Source organism: Dromaius novaehollandiae, chromosome 1, assembly GCF_036370855.1.
Source record: "Dromaius novaehollandiae isolate bDroNov1 chromosome 1, bDroNov1.hap1, whole genome shotgun sequence".
In the NCBI taxonomy this organism is placed as follows: Eukaryota; Metazoa; Chordata; class Aves; order Casuariiformes; family Dromaiidae; genus Dromaius; species Dromaius novaehollandiae.
The window spans coordinates 101,972,644-101,991,226 of NC_088098.1; the positions used below are offsets into that span (position 1 = coordinate 101,972,644).

Sequence of the window (18,583 nt, forward strand, 5' to 3'; positions counted from 1 at the left end):
CCTTTCACATACTTGACCAGATTAATGAAATAAGCAAAAATTGTGTTCTGGAATAGAAGTTTTGCACCAACAGAAATTATTACATACATAGCACGGCATCAGTTTTTCCGAAAGAGCAGAAAGTCTGTTTCTTAAAATCAGTTAGCCCCACAGTGAGACGGTTTGGCTCCCTGGTGCATGCACCTGTGTTGGGCCTCTTCCAAGCACTGCCAGCAGCGGTTGCTCCTCCCGGTGCTGCTGCAGACTGGCAGTATCACCAGCCGCAGGAAGGTTTCAGGCATCTTTGCGCCCACTGGTTGCCCTTGTCACCCTCTCCCTGCCACTGGCCTCCTTTAACAAGTTCACAGAACTGACCTGCTGAAAGGCACTTGCTATTGCCAGCCGAAACAGAATTCATTGCATTTGTTTTAAGTTGCATCACTTTATTTTATTCCAGAGAGTAAGCTGAATGTACGTTGTACCCAGTTGTATTACAAAGTGGTGCATTCAATGCAGATTATCCTGAATTCAGAATTTACTGTCTCTTAAACATGGTTTCGCTCGGGACGCTGTGTCCAAAGAGGCGGCAGCATGACGTGGTTGCATGCAGAAGGTTTGGGGGCTGGTATGGGTGTAGGCCCGTGGAATGAAAGGGGGCTGCTGCCTGAGCCCCTCAAGCACCAGGCACCTACACCCAGGCTCCCTGCTGCACTGACAAGAGTTTAAAACCAAAGAAACGCACAGCCTTCAGTTAACAGCTGTCTTAAACAGGCGCTTCTTTCAGGGACAAACAGTGCCATTTTTGTACAGTGATTTTTCAGAAGTTGGTCTGCACTTTCACAAAGAGTTGCTGCTATGTACTTGAGACATTAATTCCAGGTTATATGGTTTCCCTGAGAATTGCCATCTGTCATGTTTTTCTGCCTGTAGGTCACTCAAAGGTAGCTTGCATTGCTATGGTGAGGTAGTAGGTTGAAAGGATAAAGAGTGTGCCTTGTCATTAACCCTTAGTTATCCTTTTCCCTTTCAGCACCCTCCTTGATAGGTATGGTAAGGAAGGACTGGGCTTCCCAAAACAGCATTGCCCTCTCCTGGCAAGAGCCGGACTTTCCCCATGGAGCCATTCTGGACTACGAGATCAAGTACTATGAGAAAGTAGGTCTCGGTTACAGCATCACCCAAACTCAGATCCTAAAGAGCAGTATGTTGCATATTTTTAATATTTTAAAAAATATTTTAAACTTTTGACTTGATCCCACATGTTGTATAAGTAGATGTTTTACTGGGGTTTTTTTGTTGTTGTTGTTTTACTTCTGCCTTGTTAATGACTGTCTTGTTTCATGTCAGAGTCAAATAGAGTAGCAGGCAGGCACAGGTATACCTGTCTCATAGTAGCAACATTTATGAACATGGATAAATGGATTATATGCTTGACCATATTTTGGTTTATGGACTGTGAAAGGTTTACATTGGAGTGACACTGAAACAGTACAATTTAGGTGAATGTCAATGTGATTACGTTTTGTGGCATGATTTAGAGATAATCTGTGGCTGAATGATAGAGTGCACCAGCCTTGCTTGGAGGGTTACGGAAGGTTACAAGAGATAGGAACTGCAAGGCACGTGCATGTCAAAATTCGGGGCTTAGCAATTTCACATATAAGTGGGCAACAGCATGCATTATAAGTACACACAGCACCTCTTATGAATGCCTAGCCTGAAGTCTGCTTTTCCCCAAGTACAAAACATGTTTGGTCATTCCTGGTTGGCTCCTGGGCCGTGCACCAGTATAGAACTTAGTGCTAATCACTGTCTTCATTGTGGGAGTCATAGGCAGGAATATTCTGGTATCCATTCCTTAAACAGTAATCTGCTGAATCAGTTCTTGCTATTTCTCTGCCCCATCTGAAAGTCACAATGGCACTAATGGGAGTGCAGAAGAGCACAAAGAAGAGAAATATAAGCCAAGCCATGAAAGAAAGATTTAGGGATTTTAGGTTCTGTAAATATCTGAGATTTTTATCCCTTGGCTGCACTTCCCTATCGAGATTATGCAGCTTTAATGATGCAGAAAAAGGGCAAGCTGGGAAAAAATCCAAACAAATTAGATTGCACAGCTAGAGGGAGAAGGCAGATTGCTAAGAATTTGGTATAATAATAATACTTGGTAGCCAAAGCAATGAAACCTTGTTCTCCCGTACTAATGGAAGTCCTTCAGGTTTTGATCCGTTACCATTGTAGACCATATTATGACTTGAGCTGCCCTTGTGTTGTTTATTAATAGTAAAACGATAATCAGATGAATTAAAAAGAGGAATAGTGAGATTTCTTCAGTTGGATGGGAAAGATGCAAAGATCAACCTACCAAAATATTCATAAGGATGTAAGGATGTTAAATTATAAAGCTTACATTTCTAAAAATCCGTTATCAATGGATTATTTGCCAATGTCAATACTGAGTCTCCTTAGAGGTCTACATATTGCTAAGTGTTTGTTGCGTGTTGTGCAGCAGGACTAGATACACAGACCTCGTGGCCTAAAATACTGAGTCTCCTTAGAGGTCTACATATTGCTAAGTGTTTGTTGCGTGTTGTGCAGCAGGACTAGATACACAGACCTCGTGGCCTACTGGGTATATACAATTTACACTATCCGTTTCTCCCAGAAAAGAACCATTTTTTATTTCCACCTTTTATAACGCGTAAGGTTTATCTTTTAACTACAATCTTTTCTTCTCTGTTAGATGTGGGGAGATAAATGCACTGCTGGAGTACTCTAGTACTGTTCCACAGGGGTTGTTTTCTCCCTAAGCCACTAACTGAGCTGAACGCGTAGCTCCTGAATACACCTTTTGTTAGAACAGGCATCCTCTCTGGCAGTGGCATGTAATAGGAAGAATGAGAGACAGACAATACGAAGATCCCTTAATTAAGCAGGGGAGTGGGTATGTGGCAGATTTTTAAGAAACCTAGAACACTCTTGGAGACCAGATTCTAGTGCAGAGAGACCAATCATTGGACACTGCAAAACACTCTGCTGTTCTGCAGTATTAAGATAAAAAATACGATTGTATATTACGTCAATATTCATATAGTCCTGAAGAAATGTTCATTACAGATGTATCACTGGGTAAGTATAGCGGCCAAATGCAAATGGGATTTGTTTATTGAAAAAAGGAGGGGCAGTCCCTACCTCAAAGCCAGAAAATATTAACATGAGCTTCAGTACATTCATTCTTCTTCACCCTGAAACTCTGCATATTAAGTAGCGCAGTTTGTGTAATGTCAGGGGGCAATACAGCAAGTGAAACTAAAATCTTTCAGGCTTCCCAGAGACCCTCAAAGAGAGAAATATCAGCATTTATATTCTCAGCATCCGTGACAATAGTATTGGTGTTACAAACCTACAAGAAATGTGGTAAACGTGAAATAATTGTATACTGGATTTAGTATGACCTTACCACAAAGACATCCCTCTGCTGGAGAGAACTCCAGTAGAAGGAAAGACATCCCTCTACTTCAAGAACATGTGAGTACAAAAGGTTCAGAAATTTTCTCAAGATTTTAAGGAGGCAATAAAAACACAGAAAACAGTATCCATTTGCCTTAGATAGTGATATACACACTAATTAATCAGTAAAATAGAACAGAATTTGCCATGCCTGCTTAACCTATCCCTATCAGATGTCCCTTTTTGCCTGTCATTCATGTTAAAAAGCAAAGAGGTTTTGTTCTTACATACAATACAGGAAAGAGAATATTTCCATCAAATATAAACAATATCTAAGTTTCAAGAGGTTATATCAGTTTCTGAATTTTGTGAAGCCCTTAAGAACTCTGCAGGATTATAAAATTTTATAAATATGAACTTCTGTTTCTTATAAGTTTCCTTGGTGACATTTGCAAAATTATCAAGAAGGCCTTTGGGACTTCAGGGGAGCACTGCGTTTCTTTAATTATAACCAGCAGGAATTCTGAAGCTCGTAATTGGAAGTCATTTCTTGTCATGTGCTCCCAAGATTTCCTGAAAAATACGTAAGCTTGCAGAAATCAAGTAGCCATCTAATAAAATGCTGTGACTACTCCAACAAATGGGACTGTTTCCAGCAATTTTACAAGTAGGACAAATTAGTGATGGTGAACACAGTACATATGGACACATCCTCCCATGCATATCCGGAACAAGCAGCTAACAGGAAGAAGGGAAGACTGTTGTGGATACACATGAAGCTGCGATTTGTACTCTTGTGCAATAGGAGCTGTCCACAGAAAAGTGCTGAAGGATCAGGCCCATAATCTCGATATGAAAAACAGATTTACTCTTCTGCTGAGAAAGACTGCTAAATAATAGAAAAATAAGGTAGATAAGGAAAGTTATAGAATGCTATAAATAAGGTGCAAGCATAGAAAACAAATACATTAATGTAAAAAATCTAATTAAACAGATCACTGATTTAACTGTGCTTTAAAGCACCTTCTTTCTGACTTTTGTTCCTCTGGTGAATTGCTGCAAAAATATTCAGAATCATAGTTTCGATTAACCAAATATTATTTACCTTTTTATCAGTCCCTAAAAACAGAAATTTTGAGAAAATATCAAACCTTTGTTCTGAGCTAACTCTATATGTATCCTACATATTTTTACTTTTTTATTTAGAAATACGCTGATATATATTTGTGTGGTCAACTGGCAAGGGGTCACTCTGTTCTGCAGCTTTTCAGCCAACTGTTCAGGGAACATAAGCTGACCTAAGACATAATTAAAGATCTGACTTGGCCTGCAATGGGAAAAATATTCCTGGAAATTCAGTCCAAGATGCTATGAGTTTCTGTTACAATAAAGATAGAAAGTTTTCCATTGCTTGAATAGTTATGTGCTATAATTGGAGATAGACTATCATGATCCTGAATTAATTTTGTATGTTCAGGCCTGGTAAATTGAAGTATCTCATTTCTAGTAGATTATGAATCATTCTGAAAACTGTACTGTTGGCAACATTTGTCACCTTAGATGAAAGTGAGTCTCTACAGGGACATACAAAGAATCCATTAAACGTTTGACCCTAGAGATCAAAATCTGCTCTGAAAAGAATTTCTAGATAGACTGTCTCTGCAGTCTCTGTACATACTAAACATTTGCAAACTGGATCTGTTGATATGTTATGTCTGCCCTGCTCTAAAGTCTGTTATTTGTCCATTCTTTAATATCTTCCACAAACCGTGCGGTACTTTTAAAAGAAAAAAGTCTTTCATAGGCACCGTTGTCATTTCCTTTCAAAACAAAACTCCAGATATCAAAATAATTTCTGTTTCCTCGCTAACAATATTCAATTTTTCCTTTATACTTTAAAACTATTACTCAGACACTGACTAAAGTTTTTACTTTTAGAAAGGTTTCAGGGCATCATAATCTATTTAGCCTGCACCAAAGAGGTTGCATGTCCCGTGGGATGGAGGAGTGGGATAAGAAGACCCAGCCTTGTCACAGCTTTGCAGTTGGGCTGAGTCCTTCTGTAAGAATTCCCTCATGGGAAAGGAAGCACGGTGCGCAGAGGATACAAATCGTAGCAGCTACACCTCAGGCTGTACAGTTGAACTGGAAAATGCTTATTCCTCTCCTTTTCCTTTTCCCCCCAAACCCTCAAAGTTAAATGTAAAAAATTAAAGGCTTCTTGCTCCCTGAGAGCAGTATTAAGCATGCCAAGCCATATACTTACCATAAACTGTATTAAGTTCTCCCATAGTACTCAGCCCGAGTACTCCAGCTGGATTATATTTGCTGTAATGCACAAAATAATATGTAACTAGCTGATGAAACTGAAGTATAGAGAAGAGATTTTACAGGATGCATCCTAGCAATCTCCTAAGACACTGCAATGGCGTCTCCAAATAAAGAACGTCTTTTGGAGCAGGATATAGGGTAAATGGGTGGGCTGTTTCTTTGCTCCCTTGTCTTTTGGTGCAATTTACATTAAAGCCAACCAAGTCTCTCTGACACAATACTTCATTTTGTTGGCAGACTCAATTTCCAACTCATAGACAGTTTTCACAGAAAAAATGTTAACCTACCTCTATATGACAGTGAGTGGACAGGAAAGACAGGATGTCAGATATGAATTTTCCTCTATGAATCTCAGTCCTGTGTTATTTAGACCTGAATAGTGTAGGTACACAATTTAATAAATAAAAGAGAGAGAATAGCTGAGCAGTAGAGGCAAGGGGGGAAATTAGTTTCGCAATGAGATTTTAAAAAGAGATGAAGAGGTGATGAAGCAGAGACATACAGGAAAGTACCAGGTTTAAAGAACTAGAAAGCAATATAACCTTGTTAATTTTGCAGTCAGTCTGCAGCTGTGTTTACTTAACTCATACCAGAAATAATGCTCTTTCTCAAACTCTAATATTAAAACAAACACTGCTATTTTTTGAATATTCTTTGGTATGATTTAAAATGAACCTTCCTGAATAATAAAATTTGTAAGAGAGCTTGAGGTAAATGACTTGGTAGGAATAATATGAAGATTTAAGAATATCAATAGGTAACAAGTATGGAATGACAGAATTATTATTACAAAAATAATGGAGAAAATTATAAACAAGAAGGTAGTTTTGTCCTGCAGAATTGTTTGCCTACAGTAGTGATCTAAATAATGGTTTAAAGTATATTCATCTGTCAATAAATGTGTGCACCGTATTATTTCAAAGCCATAAAAGTATATATGTACAATAGATTACATACTCTGCACTTCGACTGCAAGAAGATGTGGTACTCTGTGCATATACAGATGCATGAATTGTTATTCTTGCCATTTTTTCCACGCTTTTTGAGGAACAGATCATCTCATGTTATGCTCTGTACCACATCGAAGACTAGCACTGCAATACTGTGCTCCTGGAAACTGGCCATGCTTACTTTGCACAAGTGCTGAAGTTTTTCCATTCCAGCTTTTCTCCCCATGTGAACTGGCAGTTTAGGGTGTGCGACTCATCCCTGTTTAGGACAACAGATGTTCCTCTGTGGCTTTAGCTAAGGAGACGTTTCAGTATTCTCTTTTGAGATTAATTCAGTTCCACTCAGACATTAGATACATTATGCTTCTTTTCCTTGCTCTTTTCTCTCTGCCATAAAACCTGACCCTCCTTGAGTATCAGCTGGAATCTAACTTAAATGGGCATTAGCCTTACGTACCCTGATTAGACAGGATTCAAACACTTTATCACGCATTGCTTTCTGTGAGGTCTCTATGACCTGTATGAGGTTCATCAACCCTAGTCCTCCATATTACTTAAATAATTAAACCACTGTGGTGGTTCTTTAACTATAGTTACACTTCCGTAATTATTATTTTGTGTGTTGTTCAACTGAGTCAGAAGGATCACATTTTTTCAGAGGCAACTTCCCTACTTCCCCTAAGTACCAGCTATTACTTTCTCAGTTCGGATTTTGATTTTATGTTAGATTTTTAAATCATGAAGAATAATATACACACCATCTCTGATCTGCATGAGGCTGAAGGGAACCTGCAGACTGTGTCACATTATTCAGGAGTAGGCATATTTCATTTTGTAGTTGTGGCTGGATTGTTAGCATGTATTACCTCTTTTTCAAGGCATACTGTTTTACTGTTGCTATATGTAGCACAGTGTGCTTCCTTCCCTTGCAAGCTTCAGGACTGAATTGTAAAGTCAACATCAGTGACGAGGCTGGGGAACAAGAAAAGGCTTCTAACGATGTGAATGTGCATATGATCAGTTTAGGTGTCTGGCCAGTCAGTAAGTTTTTTAAAATGTGTACTCAGTATGAAATAGTGAACACTGTGCTGTTAGTGTTGAATGACCAATTTTTAGCCTCATGCTAATCTTTCTTTTTAAAATGAACAGTTTGATCCTGTCATATTTTTCAATTACTGGAATTATTTGAGGCATAAGTAACAATCTGCTGCCTAGAAGTGAAATGTTTTTGATGCGACTAGAAGCGAGAAATGTAGGGCTTGTGAAATACTGCATTTTCATTAAATCTGCAGCACATTCTTGTGGAAACAAGACTGTTGAGTAATTTGGGTGTATAAGAGCTTTTGGATAATAGTATTAAACAAACCTTAGGATATGACCGTAGCTGCAGGCACAGCTCAGCATCTCGCTGTAAGCGCACAGCGCTCCATGGAGTTTTTGCAGCTTTTCCAGCCTTTCGGATCTCCTGGAAAATGAACCACGTCTGGTGCATGTTTTTAAAAAATAATCACTACAAATGGGCTTTGGGAAATAATCATTAAAACAAAATCTAGCTTATTTTAGCATAGTAAGTGATGTTAAACAAGCTTCTCAGTTTTCCTGTTCTACTGTTATTAACCTCGTTTCCCAAGGGAAGAACTGCAAAAGCCTTAGACTCTAAAAAGAGAAAAAAATAGGTCTCAGAACTGTTGAAAATGAGAGTGAATAACTGAGGCTCTCTGACCACATACAATTTTTGCCTGCGGGAAAGAACTTAAGGACCTTGCAGTAGCCATTATTAATGACACTGGTATAAATACTATTAGGAGAAAAAGAAATCTGGCATCTAAATATCAATTACATACAGCAGAGGGTTTATCAAAGAAGTTCTGAGCTAGGCCTTCTCCATTAGGTGCCTGGTTTGGCTAGTCTCCTAATAGTTGTCTTCAATTATTTAGAGCTAGCTTCTAAACTTTTGTATTTAATAATAAAGTAGCCTACAGACCTGTTACTGTTGTCATTCCTGCTGAACCAAAAGATCTCGCACAGAAATATAGTGCTGTTTGAGCAACCCTAGTGGATTTGATTTAAAAAAATGTAGTTCAGTCTCTGCTGATCTTGTGTTCTTGTCTGTAGCTAATACTATTTTCCCCAAAGAAAATTGTGTGCACAAAGCTTATTCCAGTATCTACTAGAAGAGCTGCACAAACATGTAAAAAGTGTGTTAATGCTTTTGAGAAAATGGTTTTCAGACTTTTTCAAAGATACAGGCATAGGAGCTATGCAAACTGCTTACAAGTCTACATATGTAGCACCACACAGTTAGTTCTATACCTCAAAGAAAGCTAAACCCACTAATGGTAGAGGCTGATTCCTAAGAAAATAAATTATTAAACTTTGTTCTAGCCATACAGCAGTCGCAGTTCAGAAAAAAACAGTTTTAAAAATAATTTACTAGCACAGCAAGAATAATAAAGTTAACCACAGGTATCAGCTGTTAATCTTAAGAGTGTGGTTAGGTAGACTCAAAAATCAGAAGAACCTCATATTTTATAGCAAAGTAGCGTTCAGCTCACTCCAGGGGACAAACTTAATATGATTTTTGATGAACTTACAGTAAAAGAGATGTTGTCTCTTTAGGTTTGCTATATCAAGTGCACAGAAGGGAGTGGTAACAGTTTTTACATGTTTAATCTTAAATTTGAAAAATTGAGAATGCACTTTCACCTTAAAACATTATTATTATTAACCAGTTTCAGTGTGTTCACCTTTTAGTGTAGCTGCAGTAGATTTTAATAGTATCTGAAGTTAATGACAGTTATAACTCCCTCGGATATCTAAATGCGTATTCAAGAGTCAAATTTTGGGTTTGAAATTTTGACATAGATTTACCAAAAGAGTAGTATGTGAGTTTCATGAGCTACTATCTGAATATAATTAGTGTGGTTGCCAGAAGACGGCCATCTAAACAAGAATAATTTTCTTATTTATAAGTTAAATCCAGTGTCCAGACATCCGTTACTCTAAAACCATTTAGGATGTTTCCTTTAGACTTTCAAGAAATAAGAACTATCCTAAAAGTTCAGGGAAGTCTTAATCCATGAGCCCAAACTATTTTAAGAACTGCAGCCCGGGCAGTCTTTGTTTTCGTAACACACAACTTACTATTCATAAACTGTTCTTCCCCAGCCTTTAAGATAGATTCACAGATTAAATCAAGAAGATATGTACTTTGAGACATGAGTAAAGTTGTATCTTTGTCTAAGTGAAGGAATGTTCCAATATGAGGTATCTTTTTACTCTGCAGTTTCTTCCTTCAATCCCTGCTGCATTCAGGAGATATTTGGGGAAATGCAGGTCAAAAGACATGTATTCTTTTTTTGGCTAGACATTTTGAGAGAATAATAAGGTTCCCTTTTTCTTTCTTCTGGGGCTACTTTGCAACTGCACACTAACCATGCAGAAGGACAGATTGTTATTATTTCTCTACTTTTAACAATTTTTTCCACACCAAAATGGAGACAAAGGCACTGACTGCATAATATTGGAACCTCTTTTATATTAAGTAGTGATGTCCCCAAAGCAGTCATGCTGGGAGAAGGGAGAAAATCCAGAGTGAAAGAGGAAGCGCCTCTAAGTAGAGCTTTTCTGTTTTGATGTAGAAAAAGATAACTGTTTTCGGTGTTTAATATTAGTATGAACATTTTACAGATGTATTAAAATAAAAGGTGTGTTAAATTCTTTTTGTTAGAATGGAAAACATACAGTAGATAAGCCTTTACCTTAAATACATGATTTGGTTAACCAACTCAAATACTTAGAAAGTGTATGTTATTAAGTAACTCCCATGTAGTTTTGTTAGTTTTGCACCTTAATAAAATCATGAATGTTTATTTTGTTGATTTGAAGAAAAATAATGTAAAAAATCTCTCATTTAACTTTTTTTTAAATGCATTAATATTAATAGTTTCAAAGTGCCCTTTTCCGATGCTCTTGTCAGGGAGGCTGAGTTAACAACCTGTTATTATGTACTCCTCACCGAGCTGTTAATAGCTTCTGCAGGAATTCACCTGCTGCTCATAAAAACATTTATGTTGCTGTAGGAACTTCGCTGACTTGATGCATCCTGTATTTGCAATGACCTTGTACAAACTATCTGGTTTTCTTAATATATATTGTCACAAGCACTAGCACGTTATATTATCACAATAGTGATTCTTTAGTGATTGAGAAAGCACTTCCTTTATAAAAATGTGTTTTCATCAGCATTTTAGTTTACTTGTTAGATTATGTTTTATTCTTTTAAATTTATGTTAAAGTACTTGCAGAAAGACTTCTTGCTGAGATGTTTGAAGAAAACATGAATTCAAATAATACGCTGTATTTAATGCTGAAGTAACACCAGCATCTGCAGTGTAGTCATGATGCCAGAGATGAATTCAGCCCTTTTATGTTAGTATCACAAGATAGATGTTTGCTGGCTGCATGCACTGAGGCACAAAAGAATGCACACACATGCTTACAAATACACAAAGCATGTGATATTTCAGTGACTTTTCAATGATTTTTGATATAACTGAAAAAGTTTCCTTAATGAAATGTGCTACGCTGAATCTCAGAGGATCAGCCCTGAACAGCAGGTACCCTCCTGCCTCTTATTTATTGTTTCCATTGGAGTGGTTAAATTGAAACTTGGGTAATTTTGTATTTTATATTTTAGAGTAAAATCCCACCCCCACGCTGATTTTGGTTGAGTGGTATTGAAATCTGTATTGATATTGCCATCATCATTCTATATTTGTAAGTGCCGATTTTCTCTGGAAAGAAAACAATTGTCCCAAAGAAGTATACATGCAAACTTTATATATTAAATATTCATGAATCCAGGTATTACTGTCTTATATTCATGAATATTTAGATTAATCCTATTGATTTCCAGCATTCCTGCCAGATTCACAATAGCAGTCTGGGTCAATTTTATCTATGAAAGCAGGTATTCTGGTTACTTAAATAAGAGGGATAGCTCTAATAACTCCACTGAACCACACTGGATTGCTAGATCCACTTGAATATGAACAGTCACCAAATTACATCACAGCTTTGAAAATACGTTGCACTTTTTGTCACTTTAGAGTATTGACTACATCATATTATAGCAAGTCACCATTATTTTGAAGGTCTTCTGAAAAAATGGATCATTGTTGTTATATTGAGGTTCAAGTTCCGTTGTAAGCTGCTTCCTTACTTTAAAAATGTCTTCATGCTTTAGTGTGAAATAAAGGAACCACACTTTCCAGTTTCAGTGTGGGAATGCAGTGGTTCTGTGTGTACAGCATTATTATGATTGTACCAATGCTGATAATGCTGGAAGTAAGATGATTCCCTGTGGTATATCTCAGCAACTTAGAGAACTTCAGGTATTTGGACTGTGCTTTTTTTACGTTGCAGTCTTTTTATGTTGCATGAGGTGTCCCTTTTTGCTATCCTTCCCCCAGGGCCTTGCATTTTCACTTTAAAAATTCCATTATCCACTGACTTACATCCCACTTTTAACTAGAAGTACTCTGTATTATATAGGGGTTGCGTTTGACTGAACGAATCACTGTTATTCATGATTATTCACTGTTTCTCATAGCCGAGGAACTAGAGTATATACAGTGAAATCATTGTGAAGTACATATAAAACAAAGAAAGCTACTGTTCTTTAAACAGTTTGTAATTAATTGTTGCCAAAGGATGTTTTGGAAGCCACACGCCTAAATGGGTTCAAAAAATAATTTAGTAAATTCATGGAAGAAAAGTCTTTCATGAGCTGTAAAATATAATGAAGCAAATTTAGCTAATTCAGAAAGTCACTAATGTTAGCTAATTCAGAAAGTCACTAATGTTAGCTAATTCAGAAAGTCACTAATGTGCAGATTGCTGGGGTCTGTGAGGATGTTAAAGGTGAGCAGGGGAAGGGGGGACTTGTGCTTCTTATGCTGTATTGCAGGTGTAGAGTGGCATATAGAGGACCTGATTTCGAATTTTGAACTACACATCTCACACGCCAAATGAGCAACCTGACAATTAGCCTATTGACTGTATGGGCATAGTTCTCTGGGTTTGTTTCACAACAAAAAATTCACAAAAGGCTTCAAATCATAAAATTCTGCTGGGTTGCATCTGTTTGCTGTTGAGTTCTGTCTGTCAGCTGTTTTATTATCTCATGATGAGGTACATCTTGGTGTTAGATATCTCGGAGGGAACTATGCATTACTGTTCACAGATGACAGCAACATTTTTGAATACTGGTTTGTTTGATTACTGGCATGTTGGTAAGCTAGCTCATGCTTACAGTAGCTCCTTGCGTCTTCCATGGAAAAGACAGTGCAGGGAAAAAAAAAATAGTAGGGGGGGGAAAAGAAAAATCTACAGGGTGAACTTGAGAGGCAGACATTCTTATATGCTGAAATTGGAAAAACTCCTGGAGATACTGGTGCAGAGGTTTTCACTGGCAAATATTCTTAATTAGAAGGCAAATGTTATTAGAGTAGCACATAACTGCTGGAAAGTTGGAATTTAATATTTGGGCTTTTCTGATGGTCAAGTCATGTTCTCCAACTCCCTTTATTATATTCTGATTGCACTCTGTTCCACTGCCAACTTAAGGTACAGGCCAGTTTTTATTCCTCTCTGTTTAATCTCCTTGTCAGTATGATCGCAGTGTCCTATCTGCTGCCTTCACACCTCGTTTTCCTGCTTGGCCCTCGATGATAACCAAACAGCTTTTGCTTTGCCCACCTCTCACCTCGTTGTGCTGGGGAGAATATTAACACTGTTTTAGAATCACCCTGTCCTCATCTGTCCTCACTTAATTTTCTCTTTTTAATGGTTCACCTCACATCAACTCATTTCTGCCTTTCCAGGTATATAATCCAATTAAAATGAAGTTTGGCTGGGTTTTGACCTTTCCATATTTTCTTTATGATTGGTTGTCCGTTCTTCCTCTTTTCTTGTTGACAGCTTCACTTTCTGTATGGAGAAAATGATGAGCTGACTGACAGGCAATCAAAATATAAAATATTGAAAAGCCAAACAGATAAAGCACACTTTGGTATTTCAGTTCCCTAAACCGTTACATCTCAGATTAATGACAAGGGAGGTCCAGAAGGGAAGGGAGAAGATTGCAGCCTGAAGTGGCTGATGCCTTAAAACTCTGCTGGTCTCTTCTCTGAAGCAAATACTGGAGTCATCTGCAATTTTCTCTGTGGTCCTACCTTCTCCTGTCAGTTTTCAGCTGAGTTCAGATTTGTCTTCTGAACAGATCCTTGTAATGAGTCTTTTAAGTTTACCTTAAGTTTGTTAGTCAGCTAACCATAAACCATATGGAACCATAAAGTGCAAGGTTTTTAGCAAGTATTTTTTTTTAGGAAGATGAATGTTTATTTCTAATGATTGTAATTTTTCTGGTCACTCTGTATTGCAATGAGAATTTACCTCATCCTGTTGGTCATTTTGTAATCAGATAGCAGTTAATGTTAAAAGCACATTTTTGAACCTACGAGTGCATCTTTTCTCTAATAACTTCCAAATTTTACTGTTGGCATTCATGTTAATACATATGCTATGGGTCAAAATGATCTTTTAATGGAAAATCATACACAAAATGTTTTAAAGATAAAGAAGCTTTTGAAAAGAGACTTCCTGAGTTTCCCAGGTATACTAATTTTAGTGATTTCCATGTAATTCTCCTCATCAACAACAATCTAAGTGAGTTGAGAAACAACGTGTGACTAGGGGCAATAAGCATTCAGAGATCATATTATGGGAATAATTGTATTGCAGAAAAAATAATTTTTGAGAATTTGAGAACAAATTAATTGTGAGTGGAATAAAGGCAGTATAAATCAAAGGCAATTTCCATAAATTAGAGCTATGGGGGCTATATTTTTCTTGGAAAACACAGGCAGTCTGTACAAATTCCACAGTTTGCTGTTATTTGAATGAATTCTATTTGAACTAATTAATCACATATTGACTATACCTAGTAATTACCTACTGTTTCACTTTAAAGTGTATCCGACATTAAAGTTCAGTTTATCTTGGGAGTAATTAAGTGCTGATTCCATGAGAAAATTGGGGAAAGGACTGGAGACTTGCTTTCATGATGGTCCAGAGCTAGGATTAATGAAAATTCCTCGCTTCAAGAATTGTGGCCATTCCTGCTCAAGAATTGTGGCCATTCCTGCCTCTTGGCATTCAATGCTGCTTCAAAAGAAGAAAAGTGTGACCAAGTGGTCTCATAAAAGTTTCTTTTGTATTTTTGGTGCTTTTATTTAAACATTGATGATGTCTAAATCATAGAACTCAGAATTTTCTTCTTTAGTGTAGTATTTACTAAGATTTGACATTGTGCTTTTGTGCACAAGAGAAAGACCTGGTCCCTGTGGTATATACATTGTATCTCTATTAGTATTTCCTCCTGTTAGAGTATAGTTCTCCAAAAATGCTGAGCAGAGTTATATGGCTTAAGCACAGAATTTTCTTGTTGGGGCACAGTGGATGTAAACTACAAAATCTATGTGCAAATGGTTGATAGTAAATTCAATTAGTGTCTCCATGGATTCTTCCTGCACACGTACGTTTCGAAGTTTTAAGTACACAGGTATGTTTTCAGCTGGCAGAAGCCTTTGAAAACCGTTTCATCAGTGTCAATTTAAGAAGGCTTTTCGGTAACTCAGAGGACTCAATGAATTGTATACCTTGATTGTCATTCATAAAATAAACCAGACACAGATTAAATAGCAAGAGAGTGGTAGTTCCTTGAGCTCCTGTTATGTATTTTAAATGCTACAAAATGGTATTTGGTTATCTTTTTCCATTGCCAAAAGAAGTACTGATAGTATTTGGATTAGAGCCATGTTTCTCTTTCCCAATCAGATATTAAAGACGACAAATCTTGTATGACTGCAAGTGGCTGAATTTTTATCAGGGCTTTACTGGTAAAGTTAATCTAAAGATTATTTGAGCATTATAAGCAAAATTCAGCATTTCAGCTTGTATTTGCACTATTCTCTGTTTGCACTAAACATTGTTAGTTCTGTGTACTTTTTCTCATCCATAAATTAAGAATTTAAACACTTTGATCGCAGTATGAATCTAAAATGATAAAAGGTCATCACATTTTGGTTAGTCTTTATCAATACTTTACCTCATATATATGCACAAATCCTTCATTTCTGTGCTGTTCTGTCTGAAATAAGGTGGGGGAAAAAGTTATAGCGCAGCATGTTCATACATGGCCTGTGGAGGTTTATCTGTTTGTTTGCAGGCTTTAAATGTCATCAGAGGTAATCCCTTTCTTTTGAGCATATGAGAAGAAATGGTAATACACACCATGTTAATATAACATCTGGACGTTGATTGTATATAGCATTCATTATAAAGTAGCTACCTTTAGTGACACATAATGAAGAATTATCAGTTAATCTAATGATGTCATACAACAGAAATGTTTCATTACAGCATATGCTGATGGGACAGATGCAGCTATTCTGATGCACTGTAAAAGCAGAAAGCTCTTCATTACTTTTTATACTCTGATCCTGCCACCCCTTTTAATCAGTTTGTCTAGTCTCAGATAATTAGCACCATTGTAACTTCTGTTCAGTCAGACCAGTGGCTTTCATATACAAAGCCTGGGAGAGGAGACAGAGGATGCAAAAGAACTCCAATGAAGCATAATATCTAAATATGAGAAAATGTCTTGATCATAAAACCAAATACAGAATTAGGATATTCAGATACTCATGCAGTGATGGCTGTAAGAGAGTCTGATTCTGAAAGGTGCTGTCTTCATGGGAGACTATGGACCCTCTCTGTCTTTCAAAATCAGAATTGAATCAATTGACAAAAATAGCACAAGCAATAAGAAAACTACAATTTCCTTAGAAATAGAGATAGTAATTTCAAAGTTTATAATATAGTTCTGTCTAAATTGGGCAGATAGTCTTAGGTTCTATATCTCATTTTATAATAATATTGACATTACTTGTCATTTGCATTATATTTATGTTTTAATTATAGATTTTCACCAAGATAAATTTGTAGCAGAATATGGAAGAGATCTTATTTCCTCATATGACAAGTAGTTATTTGGGTACATTATACCAGATTTACTTCTTTAGCTTTAAAGCTTCAGACTATGTGTTCTCAGAAATATTTCTGAGTCCTGTGCTATCTAAAGATCACAATGCTGCTTTAATGCTAATATGAAGGATCAGAACGTTTCTTGTACTTCTTTTATAGGAACCCAGAGCCCTATATAATGGCCAGCAATTTGCTTACTGCTAATGTGCAAAGGGATAATACAGACATATTGATGAAACTGTTCTTTTCTTTCACAGATTCTTTGGAAGTCCTCTGTAGTTTTCAATAAATACAGAACAAGCGTAGTCCTTGACATTTCCCATGACCTATCACAGAGCACACTGTGGCTTCCTTTTAGCCCACAAAACCATGAAAAACAGGGTGCAGGGCAGGAGGGCTGATATATGTCTAAATCTTGCCCCAGTGTAAAATGAGTGTGAGGTCAAAGTGTGCACCTCGGTGCGTGGGTGCATCCAGGAAGTACATCCCATTCCTGTAGTTTAGATTAGTTTATGAACCCAGGATCCATGCAACATTAAGTAGTATAAAGAGTGAAACAAATCACCCCATACTTCTCTGCACACTAGAATTGTGTTGTTTTCTTCTGAGACTGTCTTTAGCCTCTTTGGGAATGATCATGGCAGAATGAGTAGCCAGCCTTGAAAGCCAGAGCTTCCAGGCTACCACCATCGACCTCAGACTGAGTCCCTATGGGGAAAGCCCTGGTTTTCCAGGTGCACAGCAGATCTTGTGACTGTGATGAGGGAGTCTTGGCAAAGTCATTTTGATCCTTGAGGACTTTTCTCTCTGTATATCCAACTGTGGGTCTGTCACAAACTATAGGAAAAGATTACCTGGTATTTCATATAGATAATTGTGTTTCCAAAGGCTAATGTGAGCTGAAACTTTCCAAAAGGATCTGGAAATACAGTCAATAATATTCTATTATTTCAGTGACACAGGCTGAAATAGGAAAAATTTAACATGACATGAATGTAAATTTTACTAGACCACTCCTCATCCACTTCCTAGTATTTTCTTTTAGAAGTAAAACCCTAAAGCTTGCCCTATTAATGGTCATGGAATAGTTTATCACCTTTTCCAAGTAAGGAAAATGTTCTTTTGGTAAACACAAGTTTCCTGTTGGTCACTACATTTTGGGGGTGGGAGAGGGGGGGAATTGTGTCTCCCCTCCTCCACCCCCCAGTAAAAGGCAGCAGGTATTGCGATGACTGTCTCAGGTATGTTTTTACAGACATTGCAGAATATTCCTTTGGACTCCAGCAGTATGCAACCGATGCAAAATACTAAGTAGTGCTTTCTTGGCCCGAACATCTAGTGGTCAATAAATTCACCCACTTTTCTCCTGCACGGAAGATTGGGTAATTTCCAATGCACTATCAGCAGAGCCTTAAACTGTAAGGACATTCAGCTAGTTCCAAATATATACGGGGTTGTGGTGTCTGTCCTTCTGTAAATTCCATTTTGGAGGAAGGCCAGAGCCCCCTTTCAGTCCCAGACATGGCCAAACTTCTCATTGGCATAAATGGCTGCTAGCCGGTCGAGTACAATGAATCTCTATGCACTTCTCTCAGTACTGAGCTTAGTTCTCAGTACTCAGTTTTCCACACCTCATCATGAAGCAGCGTTTAATGTTAGCCCATGCTAACTGTCCCAAAGTGTAACTGAGTTGTTTTTCAGGAATTAACAGCACTGCTAGCAAAGTATTCCAAAGTAGACCTAACACAGGTACAGAAATAAGG

At 37.4% G+C, this 18,583-nt stretch overlaps 1 protein-coding gene across 6 annotated transcripts in view; it reads left to right on the top strand.

The window, feature by feature from the left end:
- EPHA6 (EPH receptor A6) overlaps positions 1-18,583 on the top strand; it is a 533,966-nt gene that overhangs the window by 359,484 nt on the left and 155,899 nt on the right. For all 6 annotated transcript variants that reach the window (XR_010392099.1, XM_064522371.1, XM_064522378.1 and 3 more), the window contains one exon: positions 1,010-1,134. Coding sequence is in view for 5 of the 6 variants with exons in the window: in XM_064522371.1 (XP_064378441.1) it covers positions 1,010-1,134 (125 nt within the window). In the remaining variant the exon portion in view is untranslated. The remainder of the gene's footprint in view (positions 1-1,009; positions 1,135-18,583) is intronic.